The sequence below is a fragment of the Phaenicophaeus curvirostris genome, chromosome 24 (genome assembly GCF_032191515.1).
Source record: "Phaenicophaeus curvirostris isolate KB17595 chromosome 24, BPBGC_Pcur_1.0, whole genome shotgun sequence".
Taxonomy (NCBI): domain Eukaryota; kingdom Metazoa; phylum Chordata; class Aves; order Cuculiformes; family Cuculidae; genus Phaenicophaeus; species Phaenicophaeus curvirostris.
Genome location: NC_091415.1, coordinates 2,885,291 through 2,913,259, shown reverse-complemented (window position 1 = coordinate 2,913,259; position 27,969 = coordinate 2,885,291). Strand labels below are relative to the sequence as shown.

Sequence of the window (27,969 nt, the reverse complement as noted above, 5' to 3'; positions counted from 1 at the left end):
AGTGCCAGCCTGCACCGGCTGTGCACACATCCTCATCGTGCATCCAGGCAACGCTTGCACACACACACACAGAGAAAACACCTACTTACACTGCAGCAAGCAAGGAGAGCTGGCGCCTGGCTGCTGGGCTGGAAAAGCAGCTCTTTTTGGCTCCCAGCAGCGGCACGGATCCTCTCCTCGCCCTCGCTTCACTCAGGATTTCAGAGGGTGCTCCCGGCACGAGGTGGGGCTGGCGCCTCACCGGGGCAGTTAGCCCAGGAGAGCCAGGTCACCCCGTTTCCCAGGCAGGTTTTGCTCACCCCACAGCTCCCTCTCACCCCATCCCTCCCAATTTGGGTGGAAAACATTGATTTTTCTCGCTTACACTGGTGCTAGCCCACCTCGGCCCAGCTCCTGTGAACAATTGCATCCACGCTCGGCCTTACGCACGCGAAGAGCTGCGGTTAAGTCAATATTTAGGTGTAAAAGCTTGCAGATCGCTGGAGTTGGCTGCTTAAAAACATGCAGGAGCATTCCTGCAAGTTCAGGATCCAGAGCACAACCCCGCAGGAGCAGAGGGAGCATCGCAGCACGCCCAGCATCCTCCCAAGTGCTTTCTTTGCACCAAGAACTGGACCCTGAGCTCATTCCTGCGCCTTGGATTTGGTGGGACCTGTCCCTGTCCTCATCCCTGTCCCGGCCTGGGGTGGGGGGGGACTCTGACTAGATGGAAAGGAGCCCAAACCCCCAGCCCTGCCTCCCCGCTTGCCTGCTGGGCAACTTTGCTATTTGACGGGTTTCATTGTTCTGCTCATCAAAACAACCCAACTTTCCTCCTCCCTCCCCCTTTTTGGTGCATCCTAAAGCACCAGATCCCCGCTCTCTGCCCTGGGGTGGTGGGGGGGGGAGGGTGCAGCGCCCGGGACCCCCCCCATCCCTCGGGGTTTGGAGGGGATTTAAACCCTGGGATTTAAACCCAAGGCCGGGATGGAATTGTCGGGAGAAGGGCTCGCAGCATCCCCGCTCTCCCGCATCCCCGCGGGGCGAGAGGGATCAAAATAAGGCTTTGCTTGACGGGGTAAACCGCAGAATGGGCTGTTCACCGGCGGAACCGGCTTGTTCCCCCCCTCCTCCGGTCCCTCCGACCCCCACCCCCCCCCCCCAACTCCATCCCCCCGGGGCTCATCCCTACCTGCTCCGCTCCTGCGGGCTGGGGCCGCGCCGCGGCGGCGGCGGGGAAGGAGGGAGGGAGGGAGGGAGGGAGAGAAGGGAGGGAAGGGAAAAGTCGGGAGGGAGGGAGCCCAGCGGACAATGGAGGGGAGCCGCACGGCGCGGGGCCATCTCCCGGCAGCCCGGAGCATTGCACGGGGGCCCGGGGACCGCGGCCAGGCGGGGCGGGTCTCCTGCCCACATCGGGGGGTCCCCCCCTGGCTTCCCCCTGCCTGGCCCTAGGATGCTCACAGCATCCCCTGCGAAGCCGCTCGGGATGCCCCCCGCATCCCCCCAGCCCGCATCGCCCTCCGTGACCCCCTTCCTTACATGTATGTGGTCCTAGGATGCTCCCAGCTGCCGCCACTGAGCCCCCCCGGGATGCTCCATGCATCCTGCTATTCCACATTGCCCTCCATGACCCCCTCTCTTCCTTCTCTGTAGCCCTAGGATGGTCCCAGCTGCCATCACTGAGCCCCCCGGGATGCTCACTGCATCCCCCTATCCCTCATCGCCCTCTGTGACCTCCTTCCTTCTATATATGAGGTTCCAGGATGCTCCCAGCTGCCACCAATGAGCCTCTCGGGATGCTCAGTGCATCCTCCTATCCCACATCACACTCCATGACCCCCTTTTGTCCCTCTCTGTGGCTCTAGGATGGTCCCAGCTGCCATCACTGAGCCCCCCGAGATGCTCACTGCATCCTCCTATCCCACATCACACTCCATGACCCCCTTTCTTCCCTCTCTGTGGCCCTAGGATGGTCTCAGCTTCTCCTACTGAGCCTCTGCAGATGCCCCCCTCACCCTCCCATCCCACAACATCCACACCCTGCCCCTAGTGTCCCCCTCTGATTCCCCCTACATGGCCCCGGGATGCTCCCAACTCCCCCCACCAAGATCTCGGGATGCCCCCCTATCTCCTCTCACCTCACATCAACTCCACCTTGACCCCCGTGTGTCCCCCAGCTTCCCCCTACGTGTCTCCAGGATGCTCCCAGCTGCTGTCACGGAGCCCCCTGAGGTGCTCCCTGCATCCTCCCATCCCACATCGCCCTCCGTGACCCCCTTTCTTCCCTCTCTGTGGTCCTAGGATGGTCCCAGCATCCCCTACTGAGCCCCTTGGGATGCGCCCCCACCCCGCATCTCCCTCAGAGCCCCCCTTTCTTTCCCCTGCGTACCCCCAGGATGCTCCCAGCTCCCCCCACCAAGCCCCTGGGGTGCCCCCTGCATCCCCCCCCATCCTGCATCCCCCTCGACAGGACAGTTGGAGGGTGAAGAGCCCCTCCTGCTCTGCTACTCTGGCCTCCACCTTCCCCAAAGTCTCCAATCTCATCCTTGGAGTCCCCACCTGCACCCACCTCCCACCGCTTCCTACAGGGCTGGGCACCTCCAGAGGCACTTTTGCTTCTCTGGAGCCCTATAGGGAGCTGAGGAGGGTGCTGAGACACCCCACAGCACCCCACTAGTTCCCCAGAGCACCCCCCCAGTTGGATGGGGACGCCCTCAGACCCACAGAAGCCAGGAGAGCAGAGGCAGAAGCTGCCAAAGAAGCCTGTTTGTGGGCAGCAGATGTGCTGGAGCCACTGCAGCGGTCGCTGTAATTTGTTTTTACAGGCAGCTGGCCCTGCCAGGCTCTAGCAGACGAGGATAAAATCCACTGGAGAGCCGAGAGCCGCGCTGGGAGGGCTGCAGGGCACAACCCAGCCGGCCTCCGCGCCTGTGGTTTGGGTTTAGCGGTGATACAGGATTACTCCATCATCCTTTTTCCCTTGAAGATCCTCAGGAAATGGGAGGATGGATGTGGTTGTGGGATGCACCACAGAGTGACCCCGATGTGGCTGAGCATCTCTAGGTCCCGCTTCCCACCAGGCTCTGATGGAAAAATGACCGAAATCCACATCACGGCTGCCTGCAAAACCTACTTGGTGATCTGGTGGGTTTCTTCCAACCTGGTTATTCTATGATTCTATGATTCTATGATAAGAAACATCGCCCATGGGATGAGCTGCAAGCGGGGCTGCAGGTCACCTGAGGAAATTCAACTAATCAAACACCTCCGAGTATCCACCAGTGGCTGCACCAGAAGAAGTGGGACCAGCAGGGCGAGGAAGGGGATTCTGTCCCTCTGCTCCTCTCCTGTGGGACCTCACCTGGAGTGATGCATCCAGCCCTGGAGTCCTCAGCAAAGGGAGGAGATGGAGCTGTTGGAGCGAGTCCAGAGGAGACCACAGAGATGATCCAAGGGCTGGAGAACCTCTGCTATGAGGACAGGCTGAGAGAGCTGGGGTTGTTCAGCCTGGAGAAGAGAAGGCTCCAGGGAGACCTTAGAGCAGCTTCCAGTGCTGAAAGGGGCTCCAGAAAAGCTGGGGAGGGGCTCTTAATTAGGGAGGGGCAGGGATAGGATGAAGGGGAATGGTTTTCAGCTGCAAGAAGGAAGATTGAGATGAGATCTTAGGGAGAAACGTTTTCCTGAGAGGGTGAGGAGACCATGGAACAGGTTGCCCAGAGCAGTGGTGGCTGCCCCATCCCTGGAGGGGTTCAAGGCCAGGTTGGATGGGGCTTGGAACCCCTGATGCAGTGGGAGGTGTCCCTGCCCATGGCAGGGGTGGGACTGGATGGGATTTGAAGTCCCTTCCAACCCAGGGGTACCCGGGGACAGGCTGTAGATATTGTAAATAGTGATGTAGGCAGCTCAGGGACATAATTGGTCGGAGCAAACACAGACGTCAGAGCCCGGATAGCTCAGTCGGTAGAGCATCAGACTTTTAATCTGAGGGTCCAGGGTTCAAGTCCCTGTTCGGGCGATACTACTTTTTTTTCTTTTTTTCCCCTATACGTTTAGTCTAAAAGCCTTTTCTGTTTCCGTGGAGGGAGCTGGTTTTTGCGGCGCAGAATAAAATGAAAAATAAGAAACGAAAAGGAAGAGGGGAGGAGAAAGAGAAGGAAAAAAAAGAGGAGAGGAGAAAGAGAGGAGAGGAGAAAGAAAGGAGAGGAAAAAGAGAAGAGAGGGAGGGGAGAGGGAGAGAAAAATAAAAGAAAGGTGGGGAGAGGAGAAAAGAAGAAGAAGAGGAATAAAAGAGAAAGAGAGAAGAAGAGAAAAGGAAGAAAAAAGAGGAGAGGAGTAGACGAGAAGAAGAAGAGGAATAAAAGAGAAAGGGAGGAGAGGAGAAGAGGAGGATTAAAAGAGGAAGAGAGGAGTTGAAGAGGAGTAAAAAAGAAAGAGAGGAGAGGGGTAGATGAGAAGAAGAGGAAGAAAAGACAAAGAGAGGAGTGGAGAGGAGAGGGAAAAGAAAATAAAGGAAAAAGAAACTAAAAATGTATCGCCCGAACAGGGACTTGAACCCTGGACCCTCAGATTAAAAGTCTGATGCTCTACCGACTGAGCTATCCGGGCTCTGAAATCACAACGCCGCGGCCTCCCTTAGGAACATCACCAGCCGGGAAGCGCGAGGAGGGGGTACAGGGGGGTTGTTATCTGCATCTAGGGATGGTGCAGCCCCCTGCGTGTCCCCCATCCCGCACCCCAACCCCCCATGTCCCCCTGCTTCTCCGGGGCGCTCTCAGCTCCCCATCCTCGAGCCCCCGCGATGTCCCCCCCCATCCCGCATCCCCCCTCACCCCCAACCCCCTGCGATGCCCCCGCATTCATCGCCCTTGATACCCTCTGGGGCGCTCCCAGCTCCCCTCCTGAGCTCCCCGGGACGCCCTCGCATCCCTGCATCCCGCATCACTCCCGGTGCCCCCCTCGACATGCTCCCCTCCCCGACTCCCCAGTATCCCGCACCCCATGGTTGGAGTTGGGGGCGGGGGACGACCACATGCGCTCCCTGCTGCTCAGTCCTCCACTACCAGGAGGGCGCTCGCTCTCAGTGCGGAGCTGCGGGTCCTCTCTAGGCCCTCCCTGTCACTCTCTATACTCCCGCGCGAGGCTGCGGGTCCTCTCTAGGCGCCTCCCTCCGGGGCCCTCTCTATGGCGCGGCGCGGCCATGTTGCCCGCGAGGGGAAGCGGAGGCCCCGCTAAGATGGTGGAGGGGAGCTCGAGGGGGGTGTAGGGGTTCCCCCCCCCCGACCCGCGCTGCGGGGTGGCCTGAGGCCCATGGAGCAGCTGTAGGGTGAGCGGGGGCGGGGGGCGGCGGGGCCGAGCGGAGAGGGGTGCTGGGGTGCGTTTGGGGGTGCTGAGGTGGTTTGGGGGGGAAAGGTGTGGGTTGTGGGGTATGTGTGGGTGTGCTGAGGTGTGTGTAGGGGTACTGGGGTGCTTTGGGGGCGCTGAGGTGTGTTTGGGGGTCACTGGGGTATGTGTGTGGGTGCTGAGGTGTGTTTGGGGGTGCTGAGATGGGTTTCAGGGTGCTGAGGTGCTCTGGGGTATGTTTTGGGGTGCTGGGGTATGTGTGTGGATGCTGAGGTTGGTTTTGGGGTGCTGAGATGGGTTTCAGGGTGCTGAGGTGCTCTGGGGTATGTTTTGGGATGCTGGGGTATGTGTGTAGATGCTGAGATTGGTTTCGGGGTGCTGAGGTGTGTTTGGGGGTGCTGAACTCTTTTAAGTTCATCTTGCTGTTGTCTGACAGCTTCTAGTCAACAGTTAGCTGGTGCTTATGCCACCTGTTCCAGGAATTAAAGGAAGTAGGACAAGTATTTCCTTTCCAGAGCATAATTTTAACTTTCTGATCTTCTGCACAGCCAAGAGTTATCCACAGCAGTGATAACTTCAGCAGCAGTTAGAGTATAGAATCATAGAATCACCAGGTTGGAAAAGACCCACCAGATCATCGAGTCCAACCATTCCTATCAAACACTAAACCATGTCCCTCAGCACCTCGTCCACCCGTCCCTTAAACCCCTCCAGGGAAGGGGAACTCAACCCCCTCCCTGGGCAGCCTCTGCCACTGCCCAATGACCCTTTCCCTGAAATATTTCTTCCTAATGTTCAGCCTGACCCTCCCCTGGTGGAGCTTGAGGCCATTCCCTCTCGTCCTGTCCCCTGTCCCTTGGGAGAAGAGCCCAGCTCCCTCCTCTCCACAACCTCCTTTCAGGTAGTTGTAGAGAGCAATGAGGCCTCCCCTCAGCCTCCTCTTCTCCAGGCTATAAGTTTCAGAGTTTCAAAATTGGAGGAGTCACCATCCCTGGCAGGATTCAGAAACCCTGTAGCTGTGTTCTTTTCCCAGCCTTAATATTTCTATGATTTTAACCTTAAACCCTGCTGTGCTTTTCGGGTGCAAACCCCTGTGCACTTTAACAGTTGGAAGTAGCTGCTCTTTGAAGCGCAATATTAACAACAATAAGTAATTTCAGGGAGGGGTTAATAACTCAAAGATCAGGTGTGTAATATTTCATGTTTATTAAACGTGGACTGCAAAAGGTGATCTCTAGTTTCCAGGCTGATTGCTCCTGCTTGCAGTAATGCAGAAATTAGGGCTGTAATGCTTACTGGCTTAAAAAGAGCTGAAAAAAACCCTATAACTACCCAAGACATGAATTTGACAGGAGCAGAGTTTAAAAAATGCAAATTATGAACTTTTAGAGATAACAAGTGCAATTGAAGGGGCCACTGAAACAGCAACATGGTGCTGTTGCAAGAACTTGGCCTTGTTTCTGTTCTCGTATGTGTTCATTTAATGCTTTCCCACAGCTCCAAGTTACAGCATTGCCAGCATAGCTGGCCCTGCTCCAAGCAGAGTAGCATGGAATGTTCCTGCCAGGTAGGGCAAGTGCCAAGCACCTCCCTATGTTACTTCTAGTGTTGCAAGACAGCACATGGAAGCAGACTGACTTAAAAAGGGTTAAAATCCATATCTGGAGTGACTTCTTCTTTGTAAATGTACTGTGGACTTTGTGTAGCAAACTTAGGTGTAATAAGACTTTGAGCGGATGTCTGTAGATTTAGCAACTCTTAGGAGTAGAGCAAACCCCCCTAGATGTTCAAAATCCAAACTTGTAAGTGAAACATCACACAGCCAGTTCTGCCAAAGATGTGATTAAAAGAGCTTTTTCTCTTTTCTCACTGCTGCAAGAAAAGAAGTGATGATTAGCTTCAGTTGGACTCAAGTTCACAGAATGGTTTTGGTTGGAAGGGACCTCAAAGCCCACCCAGTTCCACCCCACTACTGTGGGCAGGGACGCATCCCACTGGATCAGGGGCTCCAAGCCCCATCCAACCTGGCCTTGAACCCCTCCAGGGATGGGGCAGCCACCCCTGCTCTGGGCAACCTGTTCTAGGGCCTCCCCACCCTCACAGGAAGACTCTTCTCACTAAGATCTCATCTCAATCTTCCCTCTTTCAGTTGAAACCCATTCCCCCTTGTCCTATCCCTGCCCCTCCCTAATCAAGAGCCCCTCCCCAGCTTTCCTGGAGCCCCTTTCAGCACTGGAAGCTGCTCTGTGGTCTCCCCCGGAGTCTTCTCTATGCTGAGTCCAACTCTCAGCACATCCTCAGCCTCTTGGTCACAAGTTCTAAAGTACTTGGCTCAATACTGAAGAGAAAGAAGTCTACAGCTGAGCTGTGTGGCAGGAACTGTCAGCACAGTCATTTCAGGGCATCATATAGCTCTTACCTGGTGAAGAAGCTTGTTTTTATGCTCTAATTCCCTCTTGCTCCATGGTTGGATGCATTAAAATAGTGATATTGATTTGATGTTCCCTTAGGGAAGTGTCTGCTATTGTGGAAAAGCCTGATTTCATCTGTAAAAATAGAGGTGAATGGAAAGAAACAAGGGTGTGAGGTGAAACTGCCACTTCCACTATCACCAGCAACAAATACCATCAGCAGCAGCTGATGGAGGACAATTTACAGTGCAGTTTGCCAGTGTGCCTTATTTAATTGAAACAATCAGTTTGGTTTTCCCTCCTATAACTGGTTTTGCAATCAACAGAGTATTGCACAACATTTGTATTTGTTAACTACTAACATTTATCCAAGGCTGGGTAATTTTGGTGGTGCATTACTAGCAGAGCTCGAGGGAGCAGCACAGGGTCTGTGGGAGATGCATCATCTCAGCAACGAAACTCACGTCAGGTGAAGTTCAGAATTGAAATGAGTTTGGTTTTGTATTAGAAGGTCTGGATTTTACTCCAGAGCAGATGCTAAAAGAGAACTCTTTAAAAATCAGTGTTTCAGCTACTTGTTAGAAATAGCAGCCTCACCTTTTGTTGCCGTAATGCATTAAAGGAGTTCTCCGTAGTGAAATCATGCTTTTTTTTCCAGATGCTTTTCCTAGCAGAGGATATTTTTCCTGATTGCTTTGATAGTAAATTGGCATTCAATGAAGTAGAACACTTAACTGAGAGCAAGACAGCAAGAATTGAAGTCAGGTAGTCGATAAAGCCTGAAATCTGTTAAATCACAAAGTTCACAGCCCAGCTTGCTCTTCTGCTGCCACTTCCCAGCCAGAAGCTCCCACATAATCAGCCAAGGCCTGCATGGTCTCGTGGAGTAAAACAGCTTGTTGGGAGGTGGCCCTGGGAGGGCAGCTTTGATATTTGCTTGATGGCATCATGCAGCTCCCACAGGACTTGTTAGGAGCACAGGGATGTGATCAGGTGGAACACGCAGCCCAGAGAAAGGCAGAAGCACTGTGGCAGCACTGGTGGAGCTGAGGAGGTTTGCAGGGAGGAGTGATGGGCTTCTGTCACTAGCCTGGTGAGACAGGCAGAAGGAATTGTAGGCAGGAGAACTCCCAGGGACTCACACTGATAGGGACAAACCTAATTAGCTCCGACTCAATTGTCGATTAGTGCTTGTTTAAAGGCTCCCCTCCAGGGCAGCTCTCTACATGATACCGTAAGTGAGACTGCAAGTTTGTTTTCAGCAGAAATTTTTCTTTATTTGAAAGCATGAAAAAGGGTGATGCTAGCTGAGGACAAGACTTAAATGTCAGACCTTACCTCCTGCTGAAGCAAGCCATTAGTGTCCACAGATACACCAGTAATGTCTAGTTTATGCTTCCTGCTGTGTTTTCACTTTGCACAGAAGTCAGCAACCGTGTTCGTCCATAAAAGGAGACTTTAAAGCAAAAACTGGACTCAAATTAGAAGTTGAGCTTCAGCTTTTCAGATGCTGCCATTAGGAACAGTCCATGCACCCTGTGTTTGTGCTCTCTTCAGGGTCTAAGATCTTTTCTCTCAAGCCTTTCCTTCTGCAAGCACCAAAAGCTGTGGTCTAGTGGGGTTTTGATCTTTTAAGAAAGGGAACCTTTACTCACAAAACAGGCAGGCTTGTTCCTGTATTGTGCATGACCATATAAAGTGTGCAAATGGAAAGAACGGTTTGTTCATGACTCTTCTGTGATTCATGGTTTCCTCAGAGTCACTGCTCGGCTCCAGTGTCATTTTCTTACACACGCAACTCCCAGAATATAGGAAAGCCACAGTAAGTTCACCTATACTTTGTTCAGTTGGCTGCAGGTTTGTTCAGACACTTCCAGGGAAAGGTTAAGTAGGGCTCACTGAGCAAGAAGTTTCTCAGTTCTCCAGGAATTTCCACTATTACAGTCTCTAGCCAGGCTGTGCAGTAACATAAGTGAGATTTTCTTTCTTGGCAGGACAGTGACTGGTGGCTGCCTCCATAAATTTGTGGAGATCTGCAGCCCAGACATGTTTTAGAGCCCGCGTGCTTGGGAAAACAGCATTCAGTAATCCCATGATTAATTTCTAACTAAAGGAAGTTGTATTACTCAGAATCAGACTTACTAAAAATGCAATTCATCTGCACAGACTGGAGGCAGGGCACTTACTTGCCTGCCTTTCTCTAATAAAACCAGTATTGAAGCAGTTAAAGTGATCTCTAGTTGACTCTTCTCACCCAGGGGCAGCAAAGTCCCTTTCCAGGAATGCAGGGCGTAGAGGAAATCCACTGCTTGCTCCCATTTCGGCTGTTTTTCACACCCGCTCAAACTCTTATCAGGAGCTGATGCATTTAACGACTCCCTCTCCTGGCTTAATGAGTTGGAGGCAGGAGCAGTTTTTGAAAGAGCGACTCAGACCCCAGAGCATCAGCAGGAGCGGGAGCCCAGCCAAGGGAAGCTTCTCTCCAAGCACCCTTCTGAGCTGCTGTCCTGCACCCGAACCCGCAGGCTCTTCTTGGCAGGAGCAAAGGGGCTGCCTGGCAAACAGAGGCAGCAGCTGGCTCAGCCTGGTCATCCTCCTTACAGCAGGGAAGCTCGAGGTTGGTAAGTTTGACTGCAGCTGGTACAGAGCTTGTGCAGCATGAAGGGTCCCATGGGCAGTTTATGTGGTTGTGCTTGGTATTCTCAATTAGAAACCATAGTTAAATTTTAAGACAGTGATAACATGGAAGCACTTTTAGCTCTTTTAAGTGACTTATTTTGAGTTACTACCTAGATCTGTGTACTATCAATGTCATTTATCAAGTCTGAACTTTTGATGTGCTTTAATCAAACTTTCCTAAATATTTAGAGGTACATTTGATCTTTGGGAATGATTTTTTTTCCTTACTTCAGAGAAATGTGATACTATGGGAACTATCAGAAGCTTCTAACAGTTTTTCTATATCTCTTTTAATAGGTGGGCAGGGGAGGGAGAGGGGTCCAGTAATTACCGATATTCAGCAATTTGAATTGGTGCTAAAGTTTAGATTTTTGCCATTACTGAGGTTCCTACCCTGCCTGCTAGATAGATGATCAGCCTGTTTTGTCTACATCTACAATGTTTGGTTACATTCCTCAGGCCTAGGTCTGGTTGTCTTGCTACTATTCAGTTTTTCACATAGCTAATCATACTGGCTTACATTCTTTGTAACTGATGTAGTAATAACAAATTCTTTTACTGTATCTGGAAAATGGTGTGAAAGAGTTTAGACATTGCTTTGAAAGTTTTGGGCTTTGCATTTTCAAATCTAGCTTCAACTTCTGCCTGATCCAGTGGGATGTCCCTGCCCATGGCAGGGGGGTTGGAACTAGATGATCTTTAAGGTCCCTTCCAACTCGAACTATTCTATGATTCTGTGAGTTAAAAGATGATTCTTCTTCCAGGTTCTACACTGTAAAAACTTCCCCAAGGTTGCAAATTCAGGAGCCAGTCATCTTAGTTCATCTAGCCTGAAGTTCAGTAAAACAGCAGTTACAGGGCTCATTTCAGTATTGCCTGAAGGAGCACAATGAGATTTACATAGAAATGGAGATTTTATTGTAACCAGGTCTAGGGACACAACAATTTTACAGTTATATTGGTCTGAGCTTTAGAGCTGAGACTAAGAGGCCAAGACTGAAGTTCCTTCTTTTCAGTTACTTTACAGCATCCTTTGTCTTTAAATAGAGGTTTTCAAACCTGTGGTGTAGGTAGATAAAACTGGATTGTGCTGCAAGCATGAGTCATTACAGATCATTCTGCACATGAAGCTCTGCTCTTTGGGTGGATACTGAAACTGATAGGGCTTGACAAATTCAAATAGCTGCAGGACTTCCCCTTTTGTCCCTTCCCAGAAAAGGATTGTTTCACCTGCTCACCCAGTAACACTGCTCAAACTGTTGATTTCTAGCCTGCATCTAATCATTTGGGATGGAGGCTCCATCAGTTTTATCAGCTCTTGGAAAAGCAGGTGGGCAATGTGTTAATCATTGCCATCAGCAGTGACTGCGCTTCCTTTTGGGCAATCAAGGGTTTGCTGACATGCAAAGCTTTCCATTGTGGCTGATTGTGACTCAGCTTCCCCTCCTCTGACTCAAGGGTTTCACCATGGTAAGAGGCTGCTAGTGGCATGGAGCCTTGCAGTCCCCTTGGGCTGGCAGGACCCCACGTTCTTCACCCCACTGTGCCACTCCTAGAGGTGGCCAGGGTCAGAGCATCCTCAGTGCCACAGAAAATCTGTTCTGGTTGTTAGGAATGGGACGCAGCTGGGATAGGACAGTGCAGATCAGTGTGGGCAGGGCAGGTGTGGAGCACAGGAGCATCAGCATTGTACAGCAGTCCTTTCAGATGTGCCTGCAGGGCTAATTTTAGACACTGGTTTCCTGAAGCTTCTAAGAATTGAAAGTGGTTAGGCTTAGGACTAGGTTTTTCAGCCTCACTGGTCCTCCAACCTTTTCATTTGCAGGTTTGTTCTAGAAACAAGCTAATCACTGCCACAATGACATCTCCAAGCTCTGCCCAGCATCCAGCAGCTGAGAACACCCACAGCATCACACTCGGACAAGTTAACCAGGTAATTATCTCTCCCACTTATCTTTCTCCTCACTAAAGCAGTCATTTCTTCTATCAAATCAAAGCAAAACATTTAAGTAATAAGAATTTAGCCTGATTGAGTAGGGCTTTTATCCCAAGGAGCTGTTTTAGCTATCTCTACCAGATCAATGATTAATGAACATTTTCAGGAGGTGAAAAAGTAGTTAAAACTGGCTATACTGGAAATTGTATAATGCATATTTTCATGGTGGACGTATACTTCAAGCATTCCACATACAGCATTCCACGAATGCTGTGAGTTCACAGTTGTATTGAAGCTTTGTAACCTTGAATGCCAAGCTTCATCCAGTCAGTAATGCATTCCCATGCCTTTTCTGGAGTCAGCTATGGTAAACATTGAACATGTAGTTCTCCTGCTCTTGACTATTCCTAGAGTGTCCCTGGAACACGAAGTAGTTGTAGTTGCAGGCTAAGGTCAGCGTGGTAAGTGTGTGGTTTGGATATCAACCATATTGACAGCCAGTCAGAGAAGAGATATTTGCAAGCTGGAGAAGTCTGGTTTAAAAATCAGGAAGGTTTCTCTAAGATAGGCATCTAATCTTCCAGAGCCAGTTCATTGTAACAAGCATCTCGATGATACGAGGGGATGTGGCAGGAGTGGAAATAAGCTGATGGGAAGTTAAGAAATGCTCCCAGTTGAGGCTTAATTCAGATGTTTTGAAACATAGCCAAGTCCTATGCAGCATTGATATATGTGCTTATTTGTTCAACTCATTCTGCATGCAAAAAAGAAGTAAATAGGCTCTGGTATTAGTAGCAAAATATTGATTGTCAACACTCAGTGTCCTTGGCAGTGTGGAATAAACACTCCCATTTTAGCTGTACTGTAGTAGCTAAGGGCCCATTTTAAAGTGATCAAGCTAACTAGGTTGCTTCTTTAATCACAAAAAGATGCGCAAGAAGTTACTTCAAAATCCATTTGAGAGTGGTCATTAAAGAAATGAATGAATGCAAAGACATAATTTCATCTTATTAAAAACCATGTGCTGATACAAGCACTTCTCTGAGTTCTGCTGAGCTTTTTCCTACTAAAAAAGCTGTTCTTGAGAAAGAGGCTTATGGCTGGACACGAGCTGTTCTGATTCAGCTTGAAAAGGCATTTAACAACGATGAGAAAACAGGTAGACCAGGCTCATTCACAGAGGAATTTTTTACATTATTAGAGTGGAACAGATACCTTTTCAAGAGACTGTCTGATAGCAATGTGACGAATCACATCCACAACAAGCAACTGAAACATGCTTTCCTTACCTCATACAGGAAAATGGTGCTGCAGCTCAGGCTGTTGCTCAAGGAGATGTTGGAGGGCTACAAGTCAGGCTCTGCTCCTTAGGAAAGGAAAGAGAGAATGCATTTTCATTTATATGGGTGGAAAGGATGGGTGGGGGTGAGACACAGGTGAATACACCTAACCTTGATAGGTGAAGGCACAGGTTCCATGCTTTGGGAGCACAAGCCTTGTGAAAGTGTAGCGGAAGTGGCAGTGAACAGCATGTGCTGAGGACTGGCCTTTCTGTCCTGGGATGGACTGAAATATCTCACCACGCTAGTATCTGGAGGACAAAGAGAGCAGAAGAGGAGGTTCAGTGTGGGAGACAAGCATTAGTATGCAATATTGTATACAATTGTGTAGCTTCCAGAGAACAGCGAGGGCTTTCTGACATCTTCAGGGAACAGAAGGCATCAGATCATGTGGTGGGACTCTCCTAGGGATTGTTAACATTCTTGTGGAATAGATGAAGTAGCAATGCAGGGGGAAGGCGCTATTTAAACCTTGGTGCTGTTTTACATAGCATCATCTGTCTCATCTGCTACTCAAAGCTGCTTCTGTGCGTGGGTGAAACCTAAAGGGGTTGTGGAGCCCTTGCGTCGTTCCCAGAGTGCTTTATGTTTTAAATAATAAAGATTTTGGTTGATGAGTGAGATCCACAAAAAGTACAGGTTCTGATCCTTGGTGTTAATTAACCACACCTTGTATTTAATGCATCTTATTATTGTGTGCCTAATAAATACACGCTCCCTGAGGTCTGCGCAGAGCAGCCCTGGTTTGTTCACTGCTAATTGAGACAATTCAGGCATGCTGCTCTTGAAGTGGCAATCCCAGCGCAGCATCGTTGCTCCTAAACATGTGAGTCAGTACATTTGGTTAATCACTGCCTGGGACTCCATTCCAAGGGTCTGAGTTTCCAATCTTCTCTGCAGGATGAATGGCATCAAAGTTAATGGGACAATGTGATTAAAGCTTTTGGTGCTGGCTGCCCAAATTCCTTGGGTTTTTTCTTTGTCTTGCATTTGAGTCAGAATGATTGTGCTGATTTCCAGTCCTTCTGACTTCTTTTTAAGGGCTTGTCTATGCAGATTACTTGTAAAAAAAGAATCTCAGCTTTCAGCAGGTTAGCCTGAGGCGAGCAGTGTTTCCCCAGGACTTCCAGCTCACACCAGGGTGTCAGCCCTGTGCTTGGTGTGACAGTCTCACACAGGCTGATGTGTACACCTTGGGTTTTTTAGCTGTGACATGCAGGCATGCTTGGTGCCAGGGTGACATCCTTTCCCTCAGCAGGGCACGAAACTCTCTGCTTTGTGTTTTAGGTGCGACCCAAGCTGCCGCTTCTGAAGATTCTGCAGGCTGCAGGTGCCCAAGGTGAAATCTTCACGCTGAAGGAGGTGGGCTCACTTTCCAGGCACTGAAACTGTGCCAGTTCCTAGTTGTTTGTGACATGGCTCTTTGTGGGGAAGGGATGGGACTGGTTACTAATTTTCTGTACTTTGAAGCCCTGTCTGCAAAACAGGGGCACCTTACCCCTAGGTCTGTGATTTGGTTGATCATAAACTGTCTTGAGAGCCCTGGGGGGAACTGGAATAGGAGTGTCAAATATTAAAGAAGGTTATTCATCCTGGAAAATCAGAAATGTCTTTGGAGAAAGGAGAGATGGAATAGCCACTTTCCTGAGAGCACCTAGAAGATTCTGTTCAGTTGTCTTGTGCTTTGCTCAGTGCACGAAAGCCTTAAAAATTGAATTCTAGTTGATGTTTTTCTTTAACTTTCCTTTGAAATGGCCTGTCAGCTAAACCTGAGAGACCCAGTGAATTCATTTATTTTAAGATTAAAATGCAATATGTGTACAAGATTAAAAAAATGACACTGACCGTGATTTACAGGCGTATCCTGTCTGCAAAGAATTAAATGCAGTGGTTTTTCATTATGAATGTGTCAGATATTCCTGCAGAGCCTTGTGACTTATTTGAAACACTTATGCATTTAAATAACTTATTTAGCTTCTAAAACTTTTTGCAAAAACAAATTGAATGGTTTAAATGGGGGGAGTCGCCTATTAAATGCAGGTTACTTGTATGGTTTAACATTTTGACTCAGTCAAGTTAGGTTTTTCTGCAGTGGATGGAGTACTGTTAGCCACTTTTTGGGGACACTGTCGTTCAGGAGGGTCACTTTGGTGGGTAATGGGGATGGAACCTGCCTATATTGCACTTCGCTTTCTCCTTTTGTACTCTGGGTTCCTCACTGCAGCTGGCAGTGTCTGCTCTCAGAGGATGTTCCCTCTCCATCCTTCTTTATTATACTAATGCACTTATTTTTGCATCTTGCAAACTGTCTCCTGTGTGACAGCATTCTGACTTGTGGTCACACTTTAGTAATAGCTTTTTCTTTTAACTGAGTTAACCTTCTACCTCCTACCCACCTGTTTCCTTCTCTTTACTCTCGCTTGAACAGGAGGAGTCTCTGTCTGCAGCTCTCACCGAGGGAAACTGCCCACATAAAAGTGTTATCACCCATGTCATGTTTTTGTTTTAATGTGAAGTAGCAGAGTGACTTCTCCTTATCCATGTTCAGCTCAGTTTTCCTTCCTGCCAGAGATTAATCTTTATAGAGCTGATAGCTGTGTGATAAAGCATAACTCTTCCTTGGTTTGGAGGCACTGATGAATTGCAGATGTGCATAATAAGCAGGTACTATTTGACTCATGCCAGAGTAGCAGGAGGCCAGTACCCAAAACTAAAGGAGATTTCCAGGGTCTTTGGTGGTTTGCTTTCGACTGCAGATGTGCCTAATGGTGTGTTATGTACCCACAGGTGATGCATTACCTAGGACAGTATATCATGGTGAGGCAGCTGTACGATAAAAGACAGCAGCACATGGTCTATTGTGGAGGAGATCAGCTGGGAGAACTGCTGGGGCTGGAGAGCTTCTCTGTGAAAGATCCAAGGTAAGAAAAAAGTGACTTGTAATGTACGCTGGATCATAGATGTTTCCAAGAGTGACACTCCTGGTGTCACTGTTTCTGTTCAGTGTTGCATAAAGCTCTGTGAATACCAAGTGCCCTGCTCAGTGGCTTGTTGGTAATGCTGGTGACAAGTTTGGGATTAGCTCCTTTGTTCTGAAGAGCCAGTTCTGAGTGGTCCAGGCAGCGAGCTGCTTGAGGTGACATCTTTTCCCTCTTTTACTTCTGGACCTGCTCAGGCCCTTGATCTCACGTTTAAGTGAAAATCTGCATCCTTCAGTTAAGTTCTGAGCTAGACTTCTCTGTAGCAAGCATTTAGGAGTGGCAGAAAAACCTCGCTGTTTTTATCATTGTCTCTCTGGATAATAAAACGTAATTTCTGTCCCTACTTTAAAATGGTGATGCTGTTTGGTTTTGTGAGCGTACTCAACTGTCATCCGCTTTCCCACAGCCCGGTCTATGACATGTTGAAACGGAACCTGACCTCTGCTGCCATGGCAGGTAGGTTACTCACAGTATGGGCAAGTATTCTCAATATAGTGTTGATGTAACCTGGGTAAGTACTGATATTCAGTGAAGTGAAATGTTTCTGAAGTTGGAACAAACTGTTAATGAAGACTGTGATGAGACAATCTCTTTGAGTTTGTGTCTTCTCTGTGTGTCTACCACCAGTAGCGGTGATACAAAATCAGTGAGCTCTTTGAGTAACGTGGCTCTCTTATAATCAGTGACCAACCAGAGCAGCAGCCGCGCTCTGTCTGCAAGCTCTCTGGCAGAGCTAAATACTAGGGCTGTACAAATCAACGTGGCTGAAGTATCCCATCCAAGTCGTTATTGATTTCTCATTCTTTCATACTCTTGAAACTGAAGACAACTGTGCTGGAAGCCTAGCCTAGTTCTGTAGCCAAAGAGATCTGGACTTCAGTCAAACACTTGAACCTTTAAAGGTCAGTGTTACTTTCCCAGCTCGTAAAAGAAATCAAATCTGTCTGCATCAAAAGTCCTTCAATCATATATTACAATTTATTCTTAAATTAATCTCAGCTGATGGCTTCCTTGCAGCCATTGTACAGCTGGCAGTCTATGTTTGAAAAAAAACCCTCTGATTAAACTGCAACTCTGCAGACCATGAGGGAGCTGCATCAGGGAGAGTCGTGGAATCTCATGCCGTACTTCCTGGTGTCTCTAAGCTGATAATATGGACTTAGTTCCTCATAAGGGCTTAGCCTATTTTTGCACATGTACATGAAAGCTTGTGCAAATTTAGAATCGGTTTGAGAAAACACAGCCCTAAACTGCTTAGTCTTCTGCTTTGAGCCATGTACTGGGGCCTCTGAGGTCCCCTTCCTTTATTTATATAGGAGCGTTTTCCTGAGCGGACTCTTGTCTAAGCACATTACCTACAGCATAACTGTGTGAGTGCTGCTTCCCTCGCTGGTGATGCCCTGGCCTCTTGCCTATGGGCAGTGTATGTGGAGAGCAAAGGATTCCAGAGGAGCACTCCCTGTCCCCTTCTGCTCGGTGTGTGCACGTGGCTGCGTGTGTGTGTCTGGGTGTGCACGTATGGTCCAGTCCTGGTGTAACTAACTATTTTTAAACCTGCTAAAGGAATTACTATTCCTTTAGGGAGACCATCACTGAGTTATACCACTGTGTCTGCATGGGTGTGTGTGTGACTATGAAACGAAACAAGCTTGGCAGACCAGACCTCTGACAGAAAAATAGGAAGGCTGGCTCTAGGAATTGTTTTTCCTTTGTTGCAACATAGGAATACCTGGAAGTGCCATTGAACTTAAAGAAATCTTCATGTTCCATGATTTGCAGTAGCTGCTTGTAGACCTGAGCCAAATCAGTGCTTATCAGCACAACATTTTGCAGATTATCTCGGCCACTTCTTTTAAGTACACTTGTAGAAAAGAAAGTGACTGCAGTCCATCTCGATAATAAAGGCTGAGCTCTTACCTAATGCTCTTTATCGGATGTGTCCTTGGCTGCTTTCACTCTGTGACTCACATGAGGTGTGTTTAGGAATACCTCACTTTAAGGACATTTTGTGTTCAGTTCTTAGAACATACTGGCTTGGAAAAAGGAAGCTTTCCAGAAAGTGGAGTGTATTTTCACAGTGTTTAAGGCTAGTCTGCATTATTTATGAGGTGTTAGAAGGGTAAGTCTTTGCCTCTTCTAATACCCCACAGAGCCAAAGCAATTATGGATGAGCCAATTGGCTTTTGTTTGCCTTCAGGTGTTAAATAATCAGTGATTGCAGAAGCTGTAGGGTGATGGAAGGGAAGAAAGGAAAGCTGAACTAATGTATGGAGGGCAAAGAATATGGGATAGAGCTGTGTGATTTTTGTGGTCCTTTGTTTTAGTCTGTTTTTGTGGTCCACTTTTCTGCCTACGGCAGCAGTTTCAATATTCTTATCAGTGCTGTGAATTGGACTGTTCATATCTTCCTGGCATTCAACAGGGAATTTCTCTAAGGGGAGGAAGCAGGAGTCATCCTTGCATCTTCTGTTCTCTAGCAAGCCATTCTCTTTAAAGGGTAGACTTGCTAAGTGCAGCTCTCCTCTTACATTGAACAATTTCTGTTAGTTTCATTGCTCTTGCTGTTTAGGTTGGCCTTCTAATTAACTTGGGCCCGGCGTAATTGTCTGGATTAAATTGTGTTATGGATATGTATGCAGTTGGCCAGGAAAGAACTTGCTGTGCATAGAATTTTCCCTTCTTTAATCTCGTCCTTGTTCTTCACGCCCACACCCTTTAAGAAAGGCGTTTTTCCTGCTTCAGCCTAAGCTGAAAGAGATGGTGTTTATAAAAGTCTTACTCTTTGTTCACCTTCCTTAGCCTGGATCTGATCCAGCCTCCAAGTGAGAGTCCGCACCATCTGCTGCTGCTCTGGGTTTCTGCTTCCATGCAGACCTTTTGTTTAGGGGACCTAAAATGTGTGTTGGCAGGACAGCCTGCGGGAAAAGCAATATTTCTTCACTTTGGGAAAAAGATTCTTGCAACCTGTGAGGGTTCATCAGGCTTCATTTCCGAGAAGGCGCGGACTCTGTATTCCATAGGCTAATGTCTCCATATGTACCTTACGAAGCCTAGGGAATACTGGAGTAATGCCCCTAGGGGATGGCCTAACTTTATAGAATCATGGAATTGTAGAATAAACAGGTTGGAAGAGACCCACCGGATCATTGAGTCCAACCATTCCTATCATGAGGAGGACAAAGTGTTTCTCTGAAAGGGTTCTGTAGAGGTCTGCCAAGCCTGGCTCGTTGATTGCTTGCTGGAGCCCCTCTGTGTTGTGAGAATGGTTATTACCAGGGAAGGTTTTTTCTTTTGTTTTACCTGCCATCTAGATGCTGCACAGAGTCTCGCAAAGGAACAGAGCGTCGATAAGCCAAGCCAAGACCAGCTGAAGGTAAACCCACTGCCTGGTGGTTTCTTTTGTTGTACAGAGTGCCCCTTCTCTGTACCTGTGCATGGTGGACTGCCAGAACTTTGTGCTGCTTGGCTGCCAGGTCCTCACCTTCCTGAAAAGTTCTTGGAGTCCACAGAACAGGGACAGAGTGACCCTTCTCTGTTCTCTTCATAACAGAGTACCAGTCTCTGAGCGCGTTTCATGGGGTGTAGCACTTCTAGTCCTCAGTTCCTCCAGCGTGCTCTATATTTTCATGTCTTTCTCCGCTCTCTCTCCCATCCCCTTTCTGAGTAGGAATTGCCAAATAATTAAGCTTTCTAAAATGTGTGAACAAGTTTTGTGTTTAGTAGGGTTGTTTTCAGAAGCTTCAGGCAGAATCTGGAACCTAGGAAAAATCTTTGCCCGTTCCGACTTGTTTCCAGGTATATTTTGGGATTAAGGGAGTCTGATCTGGGAGGTGTCTGTTCACACTGGGGGCCAGAGAGTCACAAAAATCTCAATGTTACCACATTAAAGATGGCAACTTTTGGATTTGGCCAATGTTAAGATTTTTCCTAGGTTGCAGGCATATTGTTTGTGCTGATTACTGATGCAGTAGCCTTCATAAAGGGTTAATAGTGTGTAGTTTTTGTTCAGAAACTGATTTCTCTTCACAACTTCTGGTCTTGTACTGCAGCTGGTGACTCGGAATGGAAGTGCTACATCCCCTTGTCCCTATAAGCTCTGATGGACTAACTGTTTTTTCCTTCCTTCATGCAGTTTAGCCGTCAAGAAGGTTCTGATACTGGCATCATGGAGGGTGAAACCAATGCTTCTGCTTTGTCTACCTCAGAGCAAAAATGTGAGACTCAAGAAGGTGAGTGGCAGCTTTTCCACAGTAGCTCAATGCATACAAGCTTTCTGCTCCTTCTCCAGTGTGACACGTTGAGCAGACTGCTGGAGGAGGGTGTTGGGCGACTCATAAAAACCTGTTGTGGAATATAATCTTTAAAAATCATTGTTTTATGCCAAAGATTGAGAAAACTGCAAATGTTTGCCAAAGGTATTTTATGATAGATGTGTTTTCTAGCATGGGTGTTTGGTCTCATAAATAAACAAACACTTGGAATGAAATGGCAGGTTAAGCCCCAAAAGCACATCTGTCACTAAAAAATGCCATGACAAATCTTACAGACCTTGCTGAAGGGTATTTTAAATGCTGAAATTATACCTGTATCTATTTATCTTCCCAAGGGACTTTCTCCTCTGATTACTTAGAACACAGCCCGAGCCGTCTGCAGTCATTACCTGCAAACCAATCAGCGAACTGAATGACAATGGATTTTTTTTTTCTATCCAGCTTAAGTGTAATACAGCTCCTTCATATTTAGACATTCCCTTTGTTTTAACGCCTGGGGATTTCTTGCTGGTTCACGCATATGGATTTCTGATGTTATGGAAGCAATTGTCCTGTTTTTCTGCTTTCTATTCTCATGTCGTTCTGATATCAAGGAACCTAATTTGTAAAACTAAATCTTCTTTGCAAGTGGGGGTATTTCCAGATCAAATGAGACCAGGAGATATTTTCCTGTCTGTTGCACAAACAGTCCTTGTCTGTGACTTTGAAACTTTTGGCACCGGAGAGAGTGAGATTCAAGGTTATCTAGCAATTCAGGCTGCTGAACGTAGGATCTTAGACTAAACTGCACAGGCTAAAAAGGACGTTGAAGCATGGGGTTATGGAGAATGGATTTTTGGTGCTCTGCTTCCTATTTTGAACCTGTTTTCTGAATTCAGGAGCTACCAGCACTGGAAATTTGAAGCAAATTCAAACCAGTTCTTTCCACATCTTAAGTCACTCAAGAAGCCTGCTCAGTGTTGATTTGGATAGAGCTCTGAAAGAAGTGGTGGCGTTTCTGTATTGAGTCTTAAAAGCTAAAGAGAACCTGTACCATATAGAGGCACTGGGAGCACTGGGATGCTGCTCTGACCTCTGGCTGTGCAGTGGCTGTTTTGCCAGGTTCACTCGGGTAGGTACACGAGTGCAGATGTGCAGCAGATTTCATGTCCAAGTACACTCATACAGACAGCAAAGCTCTTAGCGGTAACTGGCTGTAAGGAGCAAGAAAGGTTTCTAAAGTCGGATGGGGCCGAATTTTTCTCTTCTGGTCTCTTGAATAATGTAGGTGTGGCATGACTTAGATTCTACTTGGCTCTTACAGACAAAGACTTAATAGAAAACCTCTCTAAAAGCAAGAAGCCTAAACTGGACCTAGTGTTTGAGGAATGGGATGTAGCTGGTCTTCCATGGTGGTTTTTAGGCAACCTCAGAAGCAATTACAAGTCCAGAAGTAATGGATCAACAGATATTCAGACTAACCAGGTGTGTAGACATTTTAAATAGGTGCACTGTATTCTTTTCCTCTCCTCTTTTGGTTTCCAAGTAAATAAAATATTCTTGTTCTTTCTTTCCCCTTCCCACTCCAGGATTTTCAGCCTCTCCCTTGTGTGTTCCTGTCCCAGCCTTTCACATCAGGTGGTTGGTTACTTTTAGTGTTCTTAACTAAACTAGTTGCTCTCTGAAGGCTGTGCTCAGCCGCTGGAGGTCCTTCTGCACTCCAGAGCAGTGGTTGTGTTTCAGGAGTTGCCTCTCTTCTGGGTTGAAGGTTGTTTCGCAGTGCAGGTGGCTGCAACGTGGTGGCCAGCTGGCAAGGGGAGGAAGCTTAGTGCTGCTTGTGAAAAGGGGTGTCTGTGAGAGTGAGCTGCCCCTTTCTCTCCAGGGGTGACTGAGAAGGCTCTTAGCAATGAAGAGGGGAGAGGCGTTTGCTGTGGTGATGGCTGCAGTGCTGGCACGCCTGCTGCTGCTAAACTGAGCCCTAAGTGGTCTCTTCTGTTTCTTTTCCAACAGGACATAGACACTGCTATTGTTTCGGATACTACTGATGACTTGTGGTTCCTCAACGAATGCCCTTTGGATCAGAGCAGTGCTGCAGTCAAGGTGGAAACAGTTGACTGCGAGGAGGTGAAAGAAGGTGACAAAAAGGTACCTCTTCAAACAGCCACAGTGCGTGTGTTCCACAGGTTGGCGTTGTTTAATTGGTCTCATGGAAATGCAAAATCCTTTAGTTTTTTTCATCTAGTGCTGTGCTGATTAGGGAGGAGGTAGATCTGTAGCCATCCAGAGCTTAAACTGTGTTTAGAAATGGCCGTCACCATTCCATACATGGCTGATTGCTTTTCTGTGTGGTCAGTCTGCTTAGGTTTTGGGTTAAATGTGTTTATTTTCAAGGCACAAACTTAATCTATAATTAATTGAAACACCAGCAGCAACTTTACTGTATTTCTAGCCCAGTATCTGCAAGACTAAGCTGAAAGAAGGGAGATTGAGGTGAGATCTTAGGAAGAAATGTTTTGCTGTGAGGGTGGGGAGGCCCTGGTCCAGGTTGCCCAGAGCAGGGGTGGCAGCCCCATCCCTGGAGGGGTTCAAGGCCGGGTTGGATGGGGCTTGGAGCCCCTGATCCAGTGGGAGGTGTCCCTGCCCGTGGCAGGGGGATTGGAACTAGATGAGCTTTAAGGTCCCTTCCAACCCATTCCATGATTCTGTGACTTTAAGATTCTATAATATAGTTAATGAATAAAAAGACCTGAAGAGGAAAATCTCACCTCGTTGTTTTAGCAATCACTGTAAGATCAGTCACAAGAGAAATTAATCAAATGTGTCTTAAAAGGATTGAGTTCATGATTTCTCCCATGGAAGAAATTAGCAGGACTGCTCAGGTGTATATGTGTTTGTATTTGTATGATTCTGGTGTACCTCAGAGGAATTGACCACAGGCATATAAAACTCTGAACCAGCTCCCCTTTAACAACATTTCCACTCTTTCCAGGTGACCGAGGACGAATGTTTGCATGATTTTGAGGATTCTCAGTGCTTAAGTGATGACACAGATACAGAAGCTGCTTCTGAGGTAGGCGTTCCTTTAGGTTAAGCATTTCTCACCCAGTCCAAAGACACCCGCTGTCTCTCCTGGCCACAGAGCAGTCCTGGAACTAGGGTCATTTCAGCTACTTTTTATGGCAATGTGAGAGAATTAATACGTGTTCTAGCTACGAGGGTTTTTTTGACTAGGAGATTAGGGGCCTTGTTTCTACATTGTTCGTCCCTTTTGTGCCAGGGTAATGTAGTGTCAGCGTGGGCAGCTGCTGGCTTTTTACTGTCAATTTAACACGTCCTTTCACTCACTCAGAAAGTGAATAAAGATTAGGCCCTCAGTTTCCAGCATGGTCACTTCAATGCTGTATGAAGTTAGTACTAACAATATCCGTGTGTGTTTTAACAAGGGTAATTCTGTATTGTCCTCTGAAAGGAGATGAGGAGAATAGTCCTTGGCAGAGATCCGGAAAGCTAAAGTAAGCACTTCATAATCATTGAAGTGCTCATACTCAGAAAAAAAACTTTGTTAGTTGAAATTTCTGTGTCCGGATCTGGGTTCCACTGAGTCCTGGGTGTCTAGGCCAGCTCCAGAGCTGCCACTGGCTTTGTGATGCTCTAGGGTGAGAAGAGATTCCACGTCTCTTCTCTCCCTTTTTTTTCTGAGATACCAGTATGGCCTTTGTCAGAAGAAGAGCCTGTGTACCTGCTGGGGTGATGTCTTCACCCCTGCGGTGCCTCTCTAAGGACAGCCCACAGCTTTTTCCCCGTTTAAATAAAAAAACGAAGGGGAAAGAGAGAACGAGCAGTAGTTACTGGGTTGTTACCTCTCCACACTACCCTATTCCTCTTCTAAATTCCCTCGTGATGGACAGCGAGGGATATCAAATTGGTGTTCTTTCATCGGTCTGTTCTTCCTCCCAGTCCTGCAATCTGCCTTTTGAGGTTTCACTGGACGATAGGAAAAGTATATTAGGTTACTCTCTGCAGCTGATGGCACCCAAGTCTTTTAGTATAATTTTCTGGACTGTGCATGCTTGACAAATTAGGACATTCCTGGCATTGGGCAGCTGAATCATAGCTCAGAACGTGGGCAGCTCTTGTCCTTGCAGTGTGGGATAATCAAGTGAGCTGCTATTAGTTGTGCAGATTCAAGTGATTAGTGAGCCCGGGAAATAGATTCTTGACTGTTTCCAGGAGCTCTACCCTTGAACTTAAGAGTGAGATACTAAAAATTCAATAAACAGCACAGCTTGAGAACATTGTATTCTCCCAAAGTGCTGAAGGCTGGGAGGAAGGAAGGACAGAATTTAATGCTTAAGAGATCTGCACCTGTAGAATGCACAGGGGTAATCAAATCCTCTTTAGGCTCTCTGAGGTACTGATAATCAAACTAGCAATCATGCATTTGCAAGCTTGTACTCCATAATAGATGTCCTTTTTTGATGAAGCGTCTTCGCTGCTTTTCCTACGTGGAGGAAATGAGTTGTACGCAAGAATACACTAACTTGCTGCTGTTTTTGTCTGCCTCAATCATCCCTCAGGACTGCTGGCAATGCACGAAATGCAAGAAATTTAACTCTCCAGGCAAACGGTACTGTTACCGCTGCTGGGCCTTACGGAAAGATTGGTACTCAGATTGTCCCAAACTGGCTCATTCTCTTTCTCTGTCTGACATTGATGCTATGCAAAAGAAAAATGATGATGAAGGGATAGATGTCCCGGACTGCCGAAGGACTATTTCTGCTCCAGTTGGCCAACCCAAAGACCTGTACATTGTAGAAAACAAATCGCATGTAGATCCCCACAGCTCTGTTGAGTCTTTGGATTTGGCACGAGAATGTGAAAGCAAGGGATCTCTGTTGCATTTCACTGAGCGTAAAAAGGAGGAAGAGACACAGTCGATAGAGAGTATTAAAAAATTACTGAGCCCTTGCTTCTTATGCCATCACAGACCACGGGATGGGAATATTGTCCATGGAAGGACTGCTCACCTTGTGGCCTGTTTCAAGTGTGCAAAGATGCTGAAGAAAAAGAGATCGCCTTGCCCAGTGTGCAGGAAAGACATTGAGATGGTGATCAGGATCTTTATGGGGTAGCTGTGCCAGTCCAGGCCTTCTCCACTAAAAGACAGCACACTGGTTTTCTTGCACTCACACCAATCCTAACTTCAGAGCTCAGCTGGTGAATACCAAAGAGAATTAAGATTCATATCTAACAAAAAACACCGAAGAATCCTCTGCGTTAAATGAAGCAGCACCCATTTACTGAGATCCATTTGAATTAAAGTCAGTAGGGAGCCGGGAGCAGCCATCACAATGATACTGAATTGTCTAAATCTTCTAATTTCAGCTCAGTGGTGACACTGGGATTCTCTGCTCTGACAACTGGTCTTTGCAGAAAGCAAGTTTTGCAAAGAGGTGCAACCTTGGCTGCTGGAGTGGAGGTCTCCAGTAAGTCAGGCCTGTGCAATGCGTTCTAAGTGGGGGGGGAATCTATCTGACATCTGTGTATGGGGGAGTGGGAAAGATGGGTGGGGAAGGGGAGGGGGACACGGGTTGACCAAGGTGTTTGCAATTGAGATAAGCCATTTCTTCAAGGATCAGTTCTCAGGGCAGTGAGAAGCAACTAACTTGGTTTCTGAATGATTTTTTTTTTTTTTAATTCAGTGTATGTTTGTTAGATAAGGTGAAGGTCCTCTTGCTCCCAGACTTAAAATAAGTCCTCCCAGATTTTGATTCTGTAGCTATCTCAAGTCACGTATCAGAGCAAAAGAGTAGGATGTTCTACTTTGATCTTCTAATTTCTATTGATTTTTTTTTTCATTTAACTGCAATTCTATGTCATCTTGCATAGCTTTGATGAAGCCTGTCCAACGTTAGCTCAAAATCTGGTCTGCCAGCTGGATCAAGCTATAACAGCCCTGTGCATGGTTTGGGATGTTCTCATAGCTCTGTGCGTACAGCACCCTGCCAGCTTCTACCTGCCTCATCTCATCAGCCCAGTCTAGGTAGAAGATAATGACTTTAGAGCATGATGTGGCATTAAGGACAGGATATATTGAAAAATAATCCTTGTAAAGCACCGATGGCAGCTGGTTGGTCTCTGGGCTGTGCTTAGTGTTAGCTTTTTAAATTTTCTCTGCTAATTTACTTACCCTGGGAATTAACGCTTCAAATCTGTTTGCACCGTTTCCGTTGTCCTTCAGAGCTCTGCATGGTTGTTCTACTGGCTGTTAAAAGTCAGCTAGAATTTGCAGTTTAAACAGGTCTAACCCTTTTCTCTGAGATTGTATCCTAGAGTGTGCTTAGGTCTTCCTCAGCCTTCCTGTACCCCCCAGGCTTTGGAGGGCCTGTATCACACAGCAGTAGCAATAGTACTTTCACCTTTCAGGCATAAAGGCATTTGAACTCCGTACAGTACGTAGAATTAACCCTGTTTTGTCATCTCTGGTATAATTCCCTCTCTGATCTAGGAAGTACACGTGATGACAAGAAAAAGAGAAGATAGTGCTTGTACCTCCGTGCTTCTCTAAGCTGTTTCCTTGTTGTTTTCCACTCTTTTGGGCTGGTCCAGCCACAGCAGGTCAGGCATGCACGGAATGCCCCAGAACCTGCCCCGCAGAAGGTCCCCACAGACCTCAATGTCAGAGTTGTTTCTCTGCAAAGATACCTGAGTAGGTGCTATACAGTTGCTGCCTATCACTGCCAAAAGTCAGATCCACCTTATATTTTGCCTAGTACTGTGATTATTTCTGTGTTATAATTTTGACTAGTATAGTTGGCTGTTATTTACAGTGGTATCTGAAAATCGGAGGGTAACCGTCTGGTGTTTTGATGCACTATCTGTAAGTCCATGGGAATCGGTCCACATGGAAAAGCTTGAAAGCTTGCTTATTGCTCCCTTAATGAAAGGGCTGTTAAATTGCTGGCGATGCACTTTAATCATGCTATGATCAGCAGTGTTACCGCCTGGAATCACAGAAGGGAGTTCCTGCCAGGTAGTTTCTTCCCTTTTCAG

The 27,969-nt window shown here is 47.4% G+C and overlaps 1 protein-coding gene, 1 long non-coding RNA gene and 2 other non-coding genes across 6 annotated transcripts; 2 read left to right on the top strand and 2 right to left on the bottom strand.

Moving 5' to 3' along the window:
- The first annotated feature begins 3,921 nt into the window (after nt 1-3,921).
- Nucleotides 3,922-3,994, top strand: TRNAK-UUU (transfer RNA lysine (anticodon UUU)). The gene has a single exon. It is a non-coding gene; the product is annotated as a tRNA-Lys (tRNA).
- A 517-nt stretch (nt 3,995-4,511) lies between these two features.
- TRNAK-UUU (transfer RNA lysine (anticodon UUU)) lies at nt 4,512-4,584 on the bottom strand. Its single transcript has one exon. It is a non-coding gene; the product is annotated as a tRNA-Lys (tRNA).
- Nucleotides 4,585-5,150: 566 nt separating this feature from the next.
- MDM4 (MDM4 regulator of p53) lies at nt 5,151-26,458 on the top strand. Of its 3 annotated transcripts, none has more exons than XM_069876130.1 (11): nt 5,151-5,302; nt 12,235-12,342; nt 14,973-15,047; nt 16,473-16,606; nt 17,073-17,122; nt 19,978-20,039; nt 20,799-20,895; nt 22,241-22,401; nt 22,927-23,061; nt 23,906-23,986; nt 25,494-26,458. In XM_069876130.1, the coding sequence occupies exons 2-11, from the start codon at nt 12,268-12,270 to the stop codon at nt 26,046-26,048; spliced, it is 1,425 nt and encodes a 474-aa protein (XP_069732231.1). In that variant the 5' UTR covers nt 5,151-5,302; nt 12,235-12,267; the 3' UTR covers nt 26,049-26,458. The 3 variants fall into 3 exon arrangements, with proteins under 3 accessions (XP_069732231.1, XP_069732230.1, XP_069732232.1); XM_069876129.1 differs by lacking the exon at nt 5,151-5,302 and adding an exon at nt 9,767-10,347; XM_069876131.1 differs by lacking the exon at nt 5,151-5,302 and adding an exon at nt 10,335-10,351.
- Nucleotides 7,622-12,342, bottom strand: LOC138730736 (uncharacterized). The gene is made up of 3 exons (XR_011339090.1): nt 12,250-12,342; nt 9,069-9,302; nt 7,622-7,865 (listed from the first exon to the last, which is right to left on the bottom strand). It is a non-coding gene; the product is annotated as an uncharacterized lncRNA (long non-coding RNA).
- Nucleotides 26,459-27,969: the final 1,511 nt, after the last annotated feature.